The following is a 21,240-nucleotide window of genomic DNA, read 5'->3' on the forward strand; positions in this document are numbered from 1 at the left end:
TCCCGAAGCCCCTCCTCTACCTTTACGCACATTGGCCCACAGAAATGCTCGTCTCTAGCTCTTCGTGCTCTAAACCAATTGGAGTTGCACGCCCCTTGCTGTAGGTGCCGCTCCGCACTGTGATTGGTCCATAGCGCTGCCACTCCTTTTACATAAGGATGTCACCGCTTTCACGTGGAATACCACGGCGAGATGAGGCGTGCAAGCGGCGAGAGCAAATCACTACGTCGCAGCTGCCTGTGAATGAAATAGTGCCGATGGTTGGTTCACTGCGGCTCAGCAAGCCCGAATGTTATCTAAACGGTTATACAAGTGTGTGTGTGGCCAATGTGGGTGAACTGTTTGATGCGCAATCATTCGCGTAAGCATAAAAGTTACTAGATATAAAAGTGATATAACCCAAGGTGTCTTTGATCAGTGCTGTTATCTAATTTAAAGACATACTTATATAAAAAGAGCAACGTTTCAAGAATTGAGTATTAATGGCGTTTTGTAAATATATTGCGTCCTGTATGTTTGGGTATAATGAAAAACCTTTTTTTTATTTTGTACTTTAAATATATTTTTCTCCTTAAGCTATAATAAGAGGTGCATAGTTGCTATCTGTATCTAACCACAACTCTAAAGCATTACACATTTGATTTAACTAACAATTGATACAATAGACAGAGACAAATAGTATATTTAACTAATGCAAATTACATGCATACATGCATACATGCATACATACATACATACATACATACATACATACATACATGCATACATACATACATACATACATACATACATACATACATACATACATACATACATACATACATACATACATTTGACTTTTTCATTTAAGTCTCCTAATGTTGAACAGTATGCAAGACCTGATTATAAACATTTTATACATATAGACTAAAAAGATACACAATTAGTCTTTGCATAATGACTTTGCAGTTCATTGGGAAATATTTCTCTGAGAAGCAAGTCACAGTCAAACTGTCGCCCCAGTGGATGTGTTTGGACGCACATCAGCTGCTGATTTATCCAGTTGCCAGTTGTGAATTCATGAACAGGCTTTGGCAAAAAAGGTTTTGAGATGGATGCCTCTAATAATTATTTAACATGTACTGGCTGAACAGGGTCAGATATACTATACATATATTTCACTGTTCTTTTTTATATATTAACACAAAATATACCTGACAATTGTTGAAATATTACTTGGAGGACCCATAGACTCCAGATGCAGTCTATGTCTATGGGAGGACCTCAAAACTGTTAAATTTGAGTATTTTTCACAGGAAGCCCCTCCTTCCTGTGAATTTCTTCTATGGTTGTGTTTTTAAATTTGCTTTGTCCCCTTATTTCCTCTCCCCCTTTCATATTGTATGCTTGTGTGTCTATTCATTTAATTCTTTTATGTGTACTTCGGCTCTTTAAAGTGTTCTACTATGTTAAACTACCTGTTTAAACATTGATTTATTTACATCAAATGTGAAAACTGTTATTATAATGGTTAGTGAGTTAGCTAGATGTGAATGAAAAGTTATGCTAATTTACATGCTGCAACTTTATCTGTATAGGAGCTGGAGCAGACTGCAATATTTACATGGAGGTGGGTTTGTCTGAGTCTGTGCCAGGTATGTTGACTATACTGTCAGGAGTTCCACCGGGAGCGCTACCCACCCGGGCCTGAAGGGTAAAAGTTATTTCAACCAGTGATCTCCAGTCAGGTCCTGCCCCTGTTTGAGCCATAACAGGCATCAGATAAAAACAACCAAAGCTGCCCAGGGAGAATGCTCAGAGGCTAATGTACTCACCAGGGAATTACGGTGGTCCTTCTTCAGGAAGCAGTTGTTATTACAAGAGTTTGTTCAACACAGAAAGGAGAATTTTTTTATTGCTCAATTCATTTTCTTTATTCTAAAATCATTGTTAAAAATCATATATGTGTGTGTGTTCCTGTATTACCTCTTCCATGGTTCTATTTTCCATGAGATGCTTTAGTTTAATTTTCTATGACAGTTTCTAGGGAAGGTGAAGCCTTGTCTTTTTTCATTTTACATAGTAAAAAGTGTGTTTTCTTGCTTTATGAGGATTTCTATAGGGTAGAACCTCCATACTCTTTTTGGGTGTGATTCGTGAGTAATTATTACCTACAAGAGTTCCTACAACTTAACTAAGATACTCTCTGTGGTTTTAATTCCAAGAAGTGAATAAAACTAAATAGAAAACATATAAATAAGAAGAAAAAGCTCAAGCATTCTTCTTTTAAGAAGAAGAAGCCCCTCTCACCTCTCAACTTGTGTTGAAGCTCTGATATTTATTCTCTGAGCAGAGGGTGTGGGTGTTACACTGGACATTAGCACCCACTGTCCCTCTGCAAGTGTGTGTCTGTGTGTGTGCTAAAAGTACATGATGTAATTCACATTGATTGTGTTCTTTACATGTCAGAGACAGGTGTGAGCTTGTGTATTGTCCCACGTTGAAACAAAGTTTGTTATTGATGAGTTGTCCTGAGTTGATCCAAAGTTGATAAAGTTCATCACAGATGTTGGTGCAGGTTCAATGTCTGAGGCCTATTTTGGATTTCCTCAAAGCTCAGTGGCCTTGGAGTTGCTGAGACACTCAGTTATCTGCATCTGTCTTTAGGGAGTAGCTGTTGTAGGTGCTTTCCCTCGTTTTATTTTCTTCCGGTCCATCTCATTTTTAAATGGCAGGAGACATTCATGTACAGGTTGACAGATTCTGACGCTCACGTCAAATGGAAAGTCCTCAGACTTCCAACATATACTTTCAAATTTAGTTAGAGTACTAAGTTATAGACCGCAGCCCTTTCATATTCTATCCCTGTGGGAGAGGGGCTGGAGTGGGCTGCCATATTTACACATAGGTTTAGTCTGTCTGTGTTTGTTCCAGAATAAACAGGTGCAGAGAGAAAGTGAATCCCTGTGTCATAGCATTATCATTGCCAATCATAACACAATGCAGAAGCCCACCAGTTCCAAGTACATAATGGCCTTTCTGTGGTTGATATCACTCAATACATTTTTATCGTGTGGTTGTGATTATGTTAACAGTGTCCTTTTTATTTGTCCCTGAATGATGTTGCAATGGAGTGTTGTATCTTGACCGCCCGTGATGTGTAGATGCAGAAGGAATCTTCGTGACACTGGCTTGCTTGTATAGTAATACGTTTATTACAAGAAAACAATACCAGTATCGAACAAGCACCCGGAATGCTTGGGAGAACAGCTCTGCAAATCTGCTGACTCCCAGAATGCTGTTGACCAGCACCTTTTATAGGTCTTTGAGCCAATGACATAGCCTACTGCAAAGCCCAAACTTATCTTGATCTCTAGTTATCTACTATACCCTCCTGGGCTCTGCTAGCCTAATGGTTACAAACCTTGTCCATGCATGTCACTAAGTTGGAAAGGGGTCTCAACCAAAATTCCTTGAATGTCTGGGGCAACATAGGTTTCTCTTTGACTTGTTTTACGTCAGTTATTTATTAACTATCAGATACTTCAGGAGAAACTGCTTTACATAGGGTAGTTTAAAAAAGGAATTAGTGGCTTTTTACATCCTTCTGGGAGCCTTTCATTTTTTACTGAATAAATAAGTGGATACCAACAAAAATCACGGTTATTTTTGTTCAAATATATTTTAATGATGCACTTCAACTCTACCTTTGGCAACCTTCATCTCTGTCTGAAAAGTGTGCTCCATTAATAACACTAACTGGCTTACATGAATTCGGCAATTATCTATCTTCGTCTCCTAGACAGCTTCCTCTTTCCTATTTTCAGAACCCACTTAACCTTTTCAGACTTGTGACACACTAGACTGAGTGCTAGTCTGACATCGAGACAACTTCTAGATGCTGTGGGGAAACAGTTGCACCAGAAGACAGCTCAGAAACATACAGGTGGACATATGTTATCCACATCTCAGGAAAAAAACAAAACAATTTTAGCTGACTTGAATCAACTCCAGTATACATTATGGGCCAGCAAGCCCTATGAAAAAGCACTTTCAAAGTGTCAATAACCCCAAAAAATGTAATATACTGATGTATAAAGTGTGACCCAAAAATAAAAGTGTATCTTGATATCAGCTGGCCTTACTTTTTACCAGTCTGACACATCTCAAAAAATCAATTCCTCTCTTACAGTGCACTGACCTCCATCCACACATATGAAAGGCTGCTGTGACACTGCATGTAACCATCTGCTCCACTGGGCAGAGATGATTTGTATCAACAAAACATCAAGGACAGACCAATGGGAATCAGACAAGTGGAGGAAAATTATCAAAAGATACACAATTTTCTTTCATTGGCATTGAGATCTGAATTGCCCATCCATTTTAACTGGAAAAAAAGCTGTTGAGATCATGCAATAAATATGACTTATATAGATACTGTGTGGGACCAAAATGTTTAAAATATACTAATTTCTTTTGGTTCACAAAAAAAACAACAACATTAAATTGTAAAAATCTAATAAATTTCCAGCACCAAGAATAGGGGAAAATTAGTTATTTTTTAAAAACCATTAAAATAAGTCTGTGTTTACAAAAAGTGTATATTCAAAAAAATAAATCAAAATGGTTGTTGTTTTCATCGTTTTCTGGCCCCACAGATGAAGTATGAAGAGTCTGAAGTAAATGCAGTATGAAGAGTCTTGCAGAAAAACAAGTCTCCACATATGGAACCGAGCACCAGATGGCACAAAGAGCCAGCCGGTCGTGACTGGGGCTGGTTGCCTGGTGCTCTGCGTTGCGCTGAGCCAATGCAAAGTGAAGAGGTGAGAAAAATGGATGAACATGCCAAGCATGTGAAGCCTCAAACACAAGTAGGATGCACATACAGCATGTATCGTCCTGCACATCCTCTTTTAGTCAGACATATTTGAATATGATAAATACAAGGATGTAGAAATGTACAGAGAGAGACTGGATCAGATAGATATACAGATCTATATTTTCTAATTTTCTTTGACAATGTTTTTAGCACTGATAAGTAACATTGCTGTGAGGCTGGGATAAAAACATGAAGTCTTAGCATTTCAGACATATAAAATCTTACCAAAGCAGGGATCATAATAGGGGCCTTATTTGCTATAAACCTTTGATCAAACTCAGCCCAAGGAAAGTAAAAATGCAGAGCAATGATTGTTGCTATGACTTAGATTTTTGAGACACTTTCACGTTTTACAGGATGTCATAATTTCTTTTTTTTTTTTGAGAAAAAGAACAACTTTGAATACATGTGTATGAAAATTGCTTGTACTGGCGAGTATACCATTTGAGACATCATCAGACTGAACTGAACCACAAAATACTGTCCAAACAAAGGGTAAATCAGTAATCAAGCTTGATTCAAAGCTGTACCCCAACATTCAATACATCTTTCAACTTTACAACAAATCTGATTATACAGTCAAAGGATTTAAGTGTGTCAAGTGACGCTGGAAGCCTCATCCTCCTCCATGTAGTCAATGACGCAGACAACCCCATATGTTATGGAACTTTGATTAATAATGAGCATACAAAACACTGGTGACTCAAAAACACGATGAGAAATAATGACGGAACATAAGCTGTTTCCTTATTTGGTGCTTGAAAGTGTAAGTGTGAGTGACGCAGATCAGATCAGCTCAGCAGTCCTCGTTCCTTCAGAGACCTCACATAGAACAAGGATATCCCCTGAATGAGGGGGAGTAAGACACACATCTTTCAGGATCATATGTACCAACATTACTCACATCTTGCAAGTTTGTTGAAAAGCAAAGACTGAAGCTACAAAGGGGAATCTCTGTTGTTTCAGGCTGTAAATGGTATTGACCCTGGGTGTCAAAGATATGTTGGTAGTGATTTATGGACACAGTTAAGCAATTTGTGTAAAAGATCAAAGAAGATCAATTGGGTATATTTTTATGGTTAAAAACACAACATATTTACTGAAAAATACTCAGAATGAGGTGCATTAAAAGCCTTTCTATTGAAAGTTTGAAAGTAATTATTTCAATTACGTGTATGTATGAATACTGATGACTACATGAACTTAAAAAAAAGAGAGACTATTGTTGACAACCTTTTTATCAATGCCTGAAATAGCTGCTGCAGGATAAGTGTCAAGTAGTGTCAAGTTTACCACTGCAAAGATTCCCAATGAAAGACCTTAAAAATAGAACAGAAAGAGATTGTTGATAAAGTATGACTCACAAATTTCCTGAACAAAATCAGCAAAGAGATACAACACTTTTTAGAATCGGTTTAAAAGTTATTTTTACTTGTTTTTAAAGCTCTTAACTGCTTTTCTCCTCCAGATGTCCTTACATTTTATGTTCCTGCTCGGTCACTGAGATACTCAAATGCTTCCTAATTGTTCCTCATGTGTCCCACACAAGCACCAGAGGGCGAGCTTTCTGTTTTTATGCTCCAAAACTCTGGAATTCACCTCCTCCTGAGATCAGTGCAGCAAGTTCTCTCTGTGTTTTTAAAACTGAATTAAAATATATCTCTTTAATCTAGCTTTTAATTAAGTTGTAATTGCTGTTTTCAACAGTAGATTTTATTTCATTTTATTGTTATTTATTTGAACTTATTATTTTTGTTTTAAGTTACTCATATTTTAGCTGGAATTTCTTAATTATGTTTAAACTTTTAACTGATTTTAGTTTAATTCTTCCTTTGTTGTTCTTACCGTCTTCATTTTTTTTGTTTTAAGAATTTTATTATCTTCTTTCTTTCCTTAGTCCTTTACTATTTATTGATTGCTTCTGAGAGTTAGTTTTTTGTCATCAAAAGAAAGAAAGAGACTATAACATTATAACATTATTACTGTGTTGCTATCAGGACCAGAAGTCATTTATTTGCCTTCACTCAGAATACTCCAAACAGAAAGCTTCGAATGTGTAAACCTGATAACTGACAATCCTAAGATTAAAGCTAACACAATCTGAGAACCCTAAAGCAGTGTGCTGAATGAACACACGTTTCGCTCTTAATGTAGTTTCCATGAGCGCTTACTTTGATGATGGGTCACCATCCAGGTACAGAGGTACTTTTGTATTCTTTTGTTCAGATGTGACTATATGTAATTCTTTGTATTCCTCAGCATTCCTGCCGTCATATCTGCAATTGTAATATGTCTCAGGAATATGAAACTCAGTATTCAATTTACAGGCAACATGTGCAATTGGATGCAACAGTCAGTAAATAGTCAACAAGGGGAATGTATAGTGAATGGGTCATTGTGCAAATTAAAATCCCAACAGGGTGAGCATCGGGCTCTTGCTCTCCCTATCAGGGGGGCAAAAATCAAAGACATACACGAGTTGAGACAACATTCTGATTGAAAGATTATCTTATTTATTCAAAAATGATTTATCTACACAAGTTAAAAAAAATAGTCCCTCCGACTCCACACTCAGCAGTGCTTCCATGGCGATGGATTCTAGCCTCCTTACAGGACGTAACATTCAACACAACATTTGATTTCAAGGGTCACACGTCAGCCTGTTTGTTGTCATTCACATTAATGTCACAACTTATAACGTTGTTGCTGCTACCACCACAGCTCATGTTTAAGTTACTTTTGCTAACCAAAACTAACATTTGTGTTGTGGTGAAATGTGCCGTAACTCTGCAGATTTATTTGTTAAGATGTGTAATCAGGTTGTCCCCAGCATTGCTTTGCTGTTAAAAGTAATCACCATTGTGATGAGGTTTTGACCAATCAGAATCAAGTATTCAAAACAGCCTGGTATAAAGTAAGAAGGCTGGGTAACAATTGGTAAATGCCTGTCAATACAGTTACCTTTTGTTCAGTATTTTTCTAAACACATCATCCATTTTACTTAGAACTGAACATTTGCATCAGAACCCACTCTCTGTCAGGGCACTTACGCATCCCCGTCAAACAAAAATACTGTCAATAGTGTATTGTACTGCCTAAAACTAGCATCAGCCTACTGAAAGTCCCCGGGTACATCTTTCTTTGACAAGTCTTCATACATTTAAAAATCTCCATCCCACAGACACGCAAGCGGAAGTGATTCAGTTCCTTCAGTTTGCATGCACCACGGATCACCCTAAGAACTGCTGCCCTGGTGTTTTGAGAATTTTTAATGTGACAATTTTTTTTCTTTGTGCAGGAAGTTGGAAAGAAGGGTGTAGGGCTGTTTCAGTCCTTGATAATTCAGCAGGTGTCTGACTATAAACGTGGTATCCCATTATAGTCCAAGGAGCCCAATCTGCCTGCAACTGTGAACACACTCTCACCCACATACAGCTTGTCACTGACGCGTGGGCGGGTGTCAGTACTCCTGTGTGAGAACTCATGGAATTCAGCCACAAACGTGACGTGTGTCCCAGATGGTGTTGTCTCTTTGCCAGAAGGTAATTTCTAGCTGTTGCCCACCACCTCCAATTTGGAATGCCAATGATAAATCTCATGAGTCAAGTTATTATCATGCCAAACAAACAAAGGTGACAGCTGATACATGTCTGGACTGTGGAAGTACGCAGATTAGTACTGAGCTTACCGATTACTAATGTCAGCAAAGAAGCCCCAAATGTAGAGGTAAAGGGTCAGGCTTTTGGTCACCACATGGGCTTGTCCAAGACATCTTACTCTGAGCAATCAGTCCAATATTCAAGACGTTTTATCTTAGCAGGAACCTACTTTATGTTTTTTATCAGGGAATCTTGACTAGTCTCCTCTTTTATGCTGTGCTTTGCTGGGGGACAGCATTTTTCTTGATGACAGAAAAATAATTAATAAGCTGATCAGAAAGGCTGGTTCTGTAACTGGGATTACCCCTGACTCTCTTGAGGTTGCCTTCGAGAAGAGAACTAGGACTAAATCAAAAACTGTTCTGATCTTCGAAGGCAATCCCCTGCACTATGTCTTTAATGGACTGAGAAGCTCCTTCAGTGAGCGACTGGTGATGCCGCAGTGCTCCACAGAACGTCTTAGAAGATCCTTTGTTCCTGCAGCAGTCGGCTTTTTTTAATGAACACTTGTAGCCATGGATCTGACCCATAGCTGTTAATTAGGCCTCAAATGGTGTGACTGTGTTATTTGTCATGTTTTTGTGACACTCTTGTTTGTTGATTCTGTAAACAGACCCTTGTGGCATATGAATTTCCCCCACAGGGAATCAATAAAGTTCTCTAATCTTCTCTGATCTAATCTAAAGTTAAAAGAAGATGAATTTTAATTAATTCTATATATATACTGTTACACTTAAAATATTTTTGCAAAGTACAAGCTGTAATTCAGAATACATTTTGGTGTTTTTGTATCTTAGGACTTTAATTTAAAGCTGATTAAAAGTGCCTTATCTTAATACATCTTAATATTCTGCTATGTTTAGTTCAATTCCAGTCTTACCTTTACAATAACACATCTTCATATTGAAAAGAAATATTTCCTTGAGTCATTGAAGAGGCTGATAATGGAAACTAAGGCTTATTTTAAAAATGTTGTCTCTCAGTGTGCAACAGATTCTGAATTCCATAAGAGGCTGTGAGATAAGTAAAAATGTTTTTATTTCTTAATTATCAGAAATTCAGAGCAGTGTTTTATTGTTCGTTTAAATCAGTGATTATTCAAGTTAAATACCCATTTTATTTACTGCATCTGTAGTATTACTCATTTTGATAGGATCTTAGGTCACTTGACAAATGTAGGAATTGTTTCCTGAGCTACTTTTGGCTTTCCAATCAGTTCCTTAAAAAGTTACACTCTCTGTATGTCCCCAATTCAAAAACAGATTCAGGAACCTCGGGGAGGACAGCAGGATCCCCACAACCCTTCCATCGCTCAAGTCCTTATTGTGGTCATTAATAGAACGCAGATTAATATAATTTTCATACCTTGCTCCTGGTGGTAAATTCATTTTGTTACAAGGGCTGACATTACAAATATTAGCAAGAAGGCAGCAAGCATTACTTTTGTGTCAAAGGCAATTTAGTAATTCAGTTAGCCATTTAATTAAATGTTATTCATTAGCTCGTATGGAAGACGGCTATTAAAAGTCATAAAATGAGATGAGTGAGCAGCTAATGTCCACATGCTGTAGGCTACTGTATGAAAAAAGTAATTGCAAGGATATCAATGACTGTCTTTAATTAAAACCAGTGCTCTTTGCTTCTTTTAATTAATACTCCACATTGTCAATTTAATCAGAGGTTAAAACAGATTCCTTTTTTAAAGGTTTACATGCTTTTTGTATTGACAGCTTGTGGTTTTTCTTCCACAACAACTCCCCTCTCCATCAACCAATCACCAAGAAGTGATTCAGTCCTTCCCTATTTCCACCTGCTGGCTTATGCAGAAGAGAACAACCCATAATAACATCAATCTGACACCAACCATTGCTCCTACCATCTACAGGTGTAGTACTGCATACTTATGTTTCCAAATGAAGTGTTTTCTTTACTAGTGTGATTATGATGGAAAAGACTACGACCATAAGCCCCAGATGTTCATGTTTGATGACTATGATATGGCATTCCTAATGACTACTTAGAGGCCAATTTGTCCCCATCATTAACCCACCCCCCCTGCTTGCAGCATGTGTGCGAGTAATGCGTAGGTAGGTGATGATAATGCTCCTCTGTATGAGCCCATGTGATTTTCTTGTAAAATGCGACACATTAAAGAGATGGATTTGGCTCTCAGTGAGTAGGTACAGACTCACTGTAACCCACCACACAGTTCCTGTTCCCAGTGACATGCTGGGTCAATCAGATAGTTCTCTGTGTAAAATGAGCATGGTATTTGGCAATAATTCAACAGCTAGCAAAATCTTGCCTTGATACTAACATGTCTTCTTAAGCATGTAATAAGCAGACAAAATTCCATAACAACCAAGGCACTGACAAAGATGTTAAGGATGAGTTCCTAATTTTTGGTCCTTTTGGAAGATAACATTAAGCAGCCTAACATATACACATATTTAGTATCAAAGTTTTTTGTTTTTTTTAATCATTGTGTTCCATGTATGACACACACTAACTGAGGACATACTTTTATATCACATCACGCATCGATTACTGCAACTCCTTGTACTTTGGCATCACTCAATCCTCATTATCCGACCTTCAAATAGTTCAAAATGCAGCAGCCAGGATCCTGACAAGGTCAAAAAAGAGAGACCACGTAACACCAATTCTTGCCTCCCTACACTGGCTTCTGGTCAGTTACAGAATTCATTTCGAAATCCTTCTGTTCGTATATAAAGCACTTCATAGTTTGGCCCCCACTTACATCTCAGAACTCATGTCTCCATATCACTCTGTCAGAGCACTCAGATCATCACACCTAAACTTCCTGTCTGTCCGAACAGCAAGGACAAAGAGATATGGGGACAGGGCCTTCTCCATTTGTGCCCCAAAACTGTGGAATTCTCCCCCCCCCACCATCCAATTCTCCCCATCGGTCGAGACTTCTAAAAGTAGTCTCAAAACGACTCATTAGCTTTTAACTGCCCCTAACCACACAGGCTCATATACTCACAACAATTAATTGTATTTCTTGTCATTACTGTTGTTATTACTGTTAATTTCATGTTTAATTATATTGCTCTCTTACCACCCTTCTTTCCCTCTCTCTTCCTCTGTTTGTGTGTTTTTTATTTCATTTTCTCTTTGTTTTCTGCTGTAAAGCACTTTGGATCAACTGTGTTGTGTGTAAAGTGCTATGTAAATAAAGTTGATTTGATACTTTAGTCTAGGTTTAAGTCAGCAACAGGTCAGCCAGTACATGGTTAGTCAGTAACAGTAAGGCTGCTAGTATGGAATAAAAGAAATATAAGACAAATCAGATATATGACAATGTGTCCTCAAACTAACATGTATATTTGTTCAAATATGTATTCTCCATCATTAATAAGTTCCACTAACACCATTACTACAGATAGCCTTAGTGAGGCAGACATGGTGCAGCAGGCTATGGCACAGAATGATAATGGGCATATACTGCCATCTGCAGGCAAGACTCGGGAAACCTCACTAGTGCTTTACAAGGCAAAATGGATAACCAGATTTCAGAACTGCTCTAACAAGCAGGATATGTCTGCTCAAGCACCAAAAAAGGGTTAGTAAGAACTCTGCAATCATACAAAAATGATTTAACTTTATTTTCTTTTAACACGTAAAAATCAATATGCCTCTCCAACGCTGGAGTAAACTCAAGGTCATCAAACCAATTTTCCCCATGCATTCATATAATGTGAAAGGAAACATGAACTGCATAGTTGCAAAATTGGAAAATGATTTGAGTGCAAATCTGGTTAGCTGCAGTGTCATGACTGATGTTGTGGTTGACAGCACCCGTTGTATGGACTAACCAGATCAAGGTAGTTGATGGATGAAGAGTAGATGGTAAGATTTTAGAGGTCAGTAGTGACTACAGGAGTGACACCGTGAATTAACAATGTTGGGCCCAGGTCCCGACTCAACAGGTCCAGGTGGTGAAGGTAGGCCCGGTAACGACTTGTGTCTGCAGGAGGGCGCGGCAAGTACAGGAAGCGAACAGCAGGCGGAGGAGCACCATGTCTGCGAATCAGGTTGTTGACAGCACAGATATATTCATCTGTCAGCTGGGCAGCATTGTTGGGAAACTTTTGGATAGCAGACTCCTTCGAAGCACCCTCTCCGTCTCGTCCCTCCCTCTTCTCATTCAGTGCAGACACTATCCCATTCCCTTCTTTTATATGTCTTTGTCTTTGCCAGTGCAGCGCCACCACCTGGTCCCATGCAACCATCTGCACCTGAGCCGAGATCCTCAGCTCCTTTAGCATTGCCTGCAACTTTCTCTCTTCCTCTTCCTTGAGACTGCAACCATCTTCCACACACAGGAAGAGGCGGAGTCTTGCCTGGCTCCATGCACGAGTTTCCTTAAGCACACAGGCCAGCTGCAACAGGAACAGTGAGCAGGTGTCCACATATCCACAGATGTCAGGTCTCAGTAGATTCAGAGGCCACACGTCGACAAATGGCGCCGTTTTGCTTCGACTGCCTCCAATCTTTCTTCCTGATGCCAGGACCTCTTCACGGTTGAACTGATCGAAGTAACGAGCTAATGTCACATTCTTTCCCATTTTCACAGCATCAGCGATCACAGACACATATTCCTCTTCCTGATAGTCTTTAGGATCGTCAGCCACCCGCACATTGTGAAAGAAGGGTGTCCTTTGCTCGCATGGGTCTATGGATGGACTCACTGCGTTCAATCCATGGCCTCTAGACTGGAGAACTTTACCTTGGAGGTGGTCTTGAGGGGTGCAGTCATCGTAGAAACCCAAGACGAGGGTGTTTGGCCTCATTCCACCTTAACGCAGACAGATATATTCAGTGTGGGTTTTGATTAGGAGCTGTAAGGTGTGTCAAGTAAATCATAATCATATAACAATAAATGCAGCAATAGACATAAACTTGTCTACCAAAGCCTGTGATGAAAAGCAGGCTCTGAACTCCGTGTCGCACTGAGTCAGCCAGGGTAAGGTTAACAAACGCTTTGATGTTTAGATGGTCCACCAGAGACAGCCAGGAGTCATAACGGCTCTGCAAAGGATCAGAGGGCAACCCATCTGCAGAATCATACACAGACAAACAAAATGTCAAATGTGTGGAAGAGTACCTTCTCATTCCTTCAAGGACAGCATGTGTGTTTGATGCAAGTCATCAAAGAAAATGGCTTCCTTTTTATACACCAAAAGGTTCCATAGATATGGCTGTCACTGTGGGAGTGTTCAAGTCAACTTTTACACTTTACCCTTCCTGCGAAAACAACTGATGCTTAGATAAATTTAAGTTTACCATGGCTACCGTTCCAAATACTTTACACTTCAATAGCTGCCTGTGTTTATTAATGATCTTCCACCCACAAAATACTTACCCAGGACACCCAGTTTGACATGCCCCAACACATAGAGGCCACTCTTCTTCAGGTCATTAATAAAAGTCATAAGACTTGTACTGCTGCGAGGGTTTGCCACCATTAACAGCAGCTGGGGCCTCCAGAACTTAACATGGTCCTTACGCACATCCAACCTCAACAGGAACTTACGCACCTGAGAGAAAAAGATTAGGGCAAACAGAAAAACTATAATAATGTACTAATGTATTTGAACTTCTATCATATTGTTGCTTTAAGTGAGAAAGATGGCTTGTGTTTGACAGAGTACCTGGTGGAAGATGAGAGCCTGGCTGATGTAGCCCCAGTTGCTCATGGGACCAAGGTAGTGGATCAGCATCAATAGTAGCAGCATAAAGGCTATGCTGGCAAATGCATAAACGGCATTGATCAGAAACATCATGATCAAGCATCCAAGAATGCCCAGAGCGCAGGTATGCCAGGTAAAACAACGGAATGATGGTCTGAATTAAAAAAAAACAGAAGAAAAATGACAGATTATGGAATGACAATGATTATCTCAATCATGGATGTGCAATCCAATGCTGTACCTGAAGTTTGGTGCAGAAGCCCATTCAAGAGCCAAACAGGCCAGGTTGACAGCAGCATAGACCAACAAGAAGAAAATAGTCACAATACCAGCAATGGTGTTCAATTTACCAGCAAACAGCACCACCTAGTGAAAGGAAGAAAGAATAAACATTGGTCTGTACTACATTTAAAATAACCCTGGAGAAGAAGCAGTTTCATAAGACAGGAAAAAGAACAGGCCGTAGTGGGTTTTCCAAAAGAACTGCCTCATATGTTTACATGCCAGTCCAGGACAATAACACATATCAATGTTTTGCTATTTGTTTTGCCTACAGTTCATTCAGGGTGATATACAAGTTTTAAACTGAGTGTTTGAATATATAAAATTGTATCAGTAAAATTGTGCTGGCTTTTGCCACACACACTACCTTTGTTATGATACGGAGAAATATGTTGTATGCATTACATAACTGAGTATCTTGGATGCCCCATAATACTATGAAAATGAGCTAATTTGTTTCAAATTCCAGTGATTCACAAAAATCTTTTCCAAAGTATAACCTTGCTATCTCCTGAATATGCTGGTGCTTTGTACCATGTACCGTGAGAAATGAAGAGTTCACTTACTAATGTAAAAGGACCCGACCCTGCTCTGTCTCCCTGGCAAAACCTTCCAAGCTTTCAACGCTCTTCATTCGACAATTGTTTAGCCAATCCTCGGACGATGACGCAGAATGTATATTGCACCGTTGATTGGTAGGTGAAAGTTCACACATCCAAATCCAGTTCTCCTTTCAGATGGTTTTCTGTTAATGCATCTGCCTCTATTCAAACTCTGCTTTTACTTTAGCCTTCACCTCAGGGCACGCAAACGTTTCCCGATGACAAACACCTTAAAAACATACTCTGCCCACTTCAGTCTCATGGTCCCTGGAATAAGTGACTCCTGATACAGAAAGTAAAATACACACCACAAAGTGTAAAATGGGATGATTTATAATCTTCTGTTTAACCTCAACTGAATGTTGAATCGCTAATTGCTGCTCCACATTCTTATTCAGCTGTCAATGAGAGGGGATGAAGAGCCGTTACTGTGTAATGGTAAAAAAATAAAAATGTGGAGAGTGGCCAAACTTCAATGGCAATAATTCAAACTAGTACAGAAAAATATGAGGGTTGGGGTACAGGCTTAAAGAATAGTATTTGTACATTTAAAGGCAAAACAAAACAATTTGTAAACAATTCTTTCCTACCTGTACAAGCAACCAGGATACAATCACAGAGGCCCAGGGGTTCCCACTGCGAGAGGTTTTCCTTGCCAGAGCCAGGACTCCACCTGTATAGATTTATACCATTAACTAAAGCAAAGTCACTCTGTCTGTTATTGCTCATACCCTAAGTCAGATAAACAACTGAGTCATTGTGCACTGGTCCCTAAGCCAAAGACACAATGAGAGGATTTTGTTTCTTCTGAGAAAGTCAACACTTCAGGCCATCTGTTGTCAAATGATGCTTTCCAAATTAACAGGCCTCCACCAGGAAAACGAGACATGATGAAATTAATAACAAGTGGCAAATTCTCACATTTGATACGGAGGCCTATTTAAGCAGATGGCTGATTATTAAAATGTTGACTCAGCTTTATAGAAGACCAGCTGGTGTTGTAAATGCCGTCATATAGTCTAGACCAACTCCTTTGCCCTGATCATTACCCCTAACAAATAATATTAGTAATTCAATCTCTCTTGATACAGAAGTGGTCAAAGACTGCATCAAGTGAAAATAAAGGTCTTCCAATACACAAATGTTCAGCTCTTTTTAATATTTGTCAACGTAAGTGCAAACATTGGACAGCAGGGCACATGTTCGCAAATCTCACCAAACAGGTTGTCTTTTGACAATGCATACAGGATTCTGGATGCTCCTATAAGGTTACTCATGGCAGCAGACATGGTGGAGGAGTAGATTCCAATAGTCACCATGGGTGGCCATACATTGATGTCTCCAAGGAAACTGTAATCCTTTTGGAGAAGGTGACTAAGAAAAAAGAATAAAAATACTCAGCATGACAGCCACAATATTATGAATCATTTGACGTGTACAAACTTGTTGTAGTGTCTACAACACTAGTACTTTCTCATAGTTTGGTTGCCTCTGTTTTTTTGGTTGTCTTACCGCTCACAGGTCCACGCAGACAGCAGACTAAGAAAATTGTAAGTGATGAAAGTTATAATAACAGCTGTGAGCGTTCCTCTGGGGATGGAATGGCTGGGATTCTTCAGGTCACCTGGAATATACATGACAAAAATGTTTCCTATTCAACAAAACAAAATACTTAATTGATGTTCTGTCCAAGTTTGGCCTTCCCCTGTTGTGCAAACATAAAGCCTCTTTTCATTGGCTGGATCCTCATTAGTAAATTGGACTTCATCAATTGTACTTCCCTTCTCACCCAAATATGGCAAGTGACAACTGGTGTAGTATCTTCTAAGGCACTACGTGAGCTGCTCTGTTGTTTTATAGTGTATTTAGGTGATCAGTACCACTGTTAATTCACCTGACCTCAGAAATATTGTGACAATATTTTACTACTACTAGGTTTCTCTATAGTGCAGTCACTTCTTAAACATCATATGTATTAGAAAAGTAGCGCAGGGCGTAAAAGCAACGGGAAAAAATACTAAGTTGTTAGCAGTGTGGGTGAGCTGTTGATTAAAGGACACAAAAATTAAAACACTTCTACATTTGGTATTACACAAAAACCATTAGCTAACCATTTTGAAATGACAATCATTTAGTTATTATGATACCTGTCCTAGTTTAACCAATATTTGTAATAAATGCTCAACGTCCTGCTGATTAAGATGGAACTCTTTTACTATACATAATCATACAGAACTAAAAAAGGCCCCTACTTTTGAATTACAGCCGGACAGTGTTATTTGAACAGTTGGTTAATATTCAGCTCACTGTTCGACTTCTCAGATGACCCACCTTCATTGGCTTTGACTATTGTGACGGTTGAATGCAAAGCTATTAACAAAGCTATGGTATCCTTTCTTTCTTAAGTGAAACATATTGAGATATGAAATCCTTCATTTGTCCTTTCAAAAATCTAATTATGTAAGTTATTTCAAAGCCGTCTTACCTGACATGTTGGAGCCGGCCATGATTCCAGTACAGCCGTTGAACATGACAGCAAATACTGTAGCAAAACTCATCATGGTACCCGTGGTGTAGTCCACTGTATAACTGGCTACAGAGGTTGACAGAAGGCTGGATCATTCTTACTCATCAGGGACAACTAATAAAAACATTGACTTGCAATATGTTAGGTTAACAAATCATTTCTTTAATTGTCTGCTTAAAATAGTCAAGAGTCCTGAATTGTAAAATTAGAGCAACAACAAAGATCTTAATCAGTGGATGATTATTTGAGTATCTGAAATGCCAAACAATCACATCTTGCAAAAATGTCTAACACTTACGCATTAAGTTATCCTCCAATGTGTGGAGCTTGAAGCCAGTATAATTGGCTGCACTCAGACTGGTGCTGTTGAGAACAGACGCATCAGGCAGAATCACCACAACGGGCCCCACAATGAAAAAACTGGTGAAGATAGAAGTCAGGACTGCCGCGACTATGATGAGGATAATAAAAGTGGCTTTAGCATAGATGTGGGCTCCCACCTGTAATAAGAGGAACATTAAATATTGGGGATGACTGACAAAGTGTACATCTATACAGATCCCCCAGCACAACCATCCACACAGAATATCTGCTTGTATAAAACATCTGCACAATTTGTCCCCTTTTAGCAACATGTGGCGAAAAGTGAAAAGTTGTACCCAAGGTTTCCTTTTGGTTATCATAAAACAACCTTGAACAATCTGGCTCTGAAGAGGGCCAACTATTTTGTTCAAATCATTTAGTGCAATCCATACAATTTCAAGCAGTCATGATGCATCTCAATACAAAATAAAATAAAATTGAGATTTACCAAGCAAACAAGGAAACACAAGAAGAGTAGGGCAGTGCCATAAAGCAGAGACCACCAGTATCCTGAGGGCAACATCTGATAGGGACCTGCAGCACCCTCTGATGGACAGTAAAACAGAGTTGAATCAATAAAGCAACACACTACGGTTGAACAATATGTATAACAACTGTAAATCGTTTGACCATCGCAATTGCAATATGCACACACACACAATAGTCACATCGCAGGACGTGCAATGTCAGTCAGATGACTTGAAACACGTCGATCTTAAATCAGCATCATTAATGCGGCCCGTCCGTGCAGCCACTGTATCTGCATGTCACATGACTGTGAAAGATAAACATTTACATACTGCTGCTGCTGCTGCTGTCGCAGATACCCTGACAAATGCTCCATTAAGTGAGACAGATTTTAAGTGTATTCCCAGTGGTCCTGTTGCTTCTTAACGTTGTGAGCAGGCTAACAGGACAAGTGTCTACACCTGCAGTGCACCTACATTGTGGTTTGGGAAAAATCACATGCTCTTCTGTTTAATTACAAGTTACTGTCCCAGAGCTTGTGACGCAGATAAATCATTTAAACATCATCAGACATTACAGATGACCTTTAAAAAAGTTAAGTAAGTGTATTAGTAAGTAAGTAAGTTTAGTGTGTTTAGTGAGTGTCCTCTCATCCTCTTGTCTCTCTGCTTCTCCATGTGGGTGTCAGAGCTCCTGTAAGACAGCTGATTACAGTGTGGTATAAGTAGGAGTGGGGTGATATGAAAGCAGAAAATACACTTAAAAAGGTCCAAATAATAAATAGAATAAATGTATTATTAAAAATCATAATAGTTCATATAATACACGGTATTGATCGGGAATAAATGCAGTATCTTTTCATATTGCAATATATACAATATATCCCAACAAGGAAAAATATTGCAATCTTGATTTTTACCAACACTGTTCAGCTCTACTCATCCATGGCTCACTCTATCCTGACTGACCATACCTTCTGGGATTCCAAAGGCAGACAGGACAGCCTCAACTAGACCCAAAACATAGAGCGCGCTGCCACACACATTGGCAAAGAAAAACATGATCCCAATGCTGCCGCCAAACTCTGGACCCAGGGCTCTGCTAATCATGTCTGGATATCCAAGGTGAGGAAATGTAAAATATCTTCTACTGGAATTGATTTCTCACTTGCATAAAGTGTTAATCAACCTCCTAGAAATACAGATTTATACATTGAAGGAAAACATTCATGAGTCAGACTAACACGGACAGCCAAGTAAGCCTTTAGGCTACATTACAAGCAGTTGAGGATACAGTAGGCACCTCCAGCATCCAGAGCCCCATTGGTGGAGATGGCACACACAGAAAGCACAGTCATGGTGATGATGAAGTAGGCCACAAGGAACATGGCAATGGACTGGTAGAGCCCTGCTTGACCCACCACAAATCCTGCAAGAGGAGGAAATCAGAGGAGGCAGAACAATTCCAGACTTGTAAGATAATTGTTATTCACTGTATTGCAATTTGTATTATTTGTTTCTACTTTTGTATACCTTTATGCTGATATGGACCTATGGGTCTGACTTTAAGTATAAAGACTGTACAGGGGACCTGAAGTGCAAATCACAACGGCAAATCAGAAAACACTACGACATTAACCAAACCGGAAGAAGTAGGTACCCTCGGGGGACATGACTCGTCGCTGATTGGACTGAGTTTGGACTACATTGCTGTAGTGCTTTCTGATTTGTTGTAGTGTGTTTTCTGATTTGCACTTCAGGGCCACCTTAAGATTGACTAAGAAATGATTTTAAAAAAACACAAAAAAACATACCAGTCTTTGAGAACAATAATACCTTTACAATCAAACTCAAAAGACTTAGGCTCTATCAAAGCCTAAGAAATTGCTTCAGTCTCCCCAAAACTGGGGAAATGACTCTCTTGTTCGCGCCCTCTTTTGTGGTTTATCTTCTGATGGTGGGGTGTTTCAAGGTGACTCATGAACTTAGATTTCAGATTCAGATAACTTTAATAATGCCAGAGGGCAATTTGGTTCTCAGTGGACCAGCTTGTCGATAAACAACACAAACACTAACAAACAGACAACACTCAACATGTCAGTGACAACAGCAGTGCAAGATGGGGCTTGTTATAAGGAGTAAAATAATGTTAAAATAGACTAAAATAACTTTTTTTTTTTTTTTAAACCCACAGTAGCCAGGAATAAATACTAAAAAAAACACCTTATAAATACACAACTTCACAATTTCACAAGGACAATCTATAAAAAACTGTTTAAAAATTCAACCATAACTTTAGTAATGTCTCCAGCACAAAACTTTCGCATTCAAGTAGTACTCCCACCTCAACTTACCAATTCTCAAGAAAACGACGACGCTGAACATGGACAGTAAAGTTGGTATAACCACGCCAAACAGCACTCCGAGTTTTCGGGTGCTTTCCTCTTTGGTTTTGCGTTTGCCGCTTTTGTCCGCCTTCGCCCCGCTGTGTTTGCAGGCATTTTTCGTGTCCGGTGTGGAGCCAGCGGTGAGTCGGTAATGTAGGAGAGGAGTCTTTTCAGACATAGTGGTAAAATTAACTTTGCTGATCAATTGCAGTGCATGGTGGTGCAGGTCTTGTAGCACCTGTTTAAAAGTCTAAACCGCACGTGCTCACGTTCTGCCCTGTCCTCCTTTCTGCTAACGAGGCGTTCAGCTACCTGTTTGAACGACCGCCATTCAACTACGTACTTTCTCTACCTGTACACCTGCTGCAGGTA

The 21,240-nt window shown here is 39.2% G+C and overlaps 1 protein-coding gene across 2 annotated transcripts; it reads right to left on the bottom strand.

Annotated features, from left to right (window-relative positions):
- Positions 1–12,128: 12,128 nt before the first annotated feature.
- LOC117826344 (solute carrier family 12 member 9-like) lies at positions 12,129–21,240 on the bottom strand. Of its 2 annotated transcripts, XM_034702337.1 has the most exons (14): positions 20,836–21,240; positions 19,776–19,910; positions 19,456–19,593; positions 18,463–18,560; positions 17,950–18,151; positions 17,610–17,717; positions 16,637–16,748; positions 16,341–16,498; positions 15,715–15,797; positions 14,482–14,606; positions 14,202–14,394; positions 13,913–14,087; positions 13,458–13,604; positions 12,129–13,345 (listed from the first exon to the last, which is right to left on the bottom strand). In XM_034702337.1, the coding sequence occupies exons 1-14, from the start codon at positions 21,044–21,046 to the stop codon at positions 12,405–12,407; spliced, it is 2,826 nt and encodes a 941-aa protein (XP_034558228.1). In that variant the 5' UTR covers positions 21,047–21,240; the 3' UTR covers positions 12,129–12,404. The 2 variants fall into 2 exon arrangements, with proteins under 2 accessions (XP_034558228.1, XP_034558229.1); XM_034702338.1 differs by lacking the exon at positions 19,456–19,593 and having other exon boundaries at positions 19,785–19,910.

Source organism: Notolabrus celidotus, chromosome 15 (genome assembly GCF_009762535.1).
Source record: "Notolabrus celidotus isolate fNotCel1 chromosome 15, fNotCel1.pri, whole genome shotgun sequence".
NCBI classification, from domain to species: domain Eukaryota; kingdom Metazoa; phylum Chordata; class Actinopteri; order Labriformes; family Labridae; genus Notolabrus; species Notolabrus celidotus.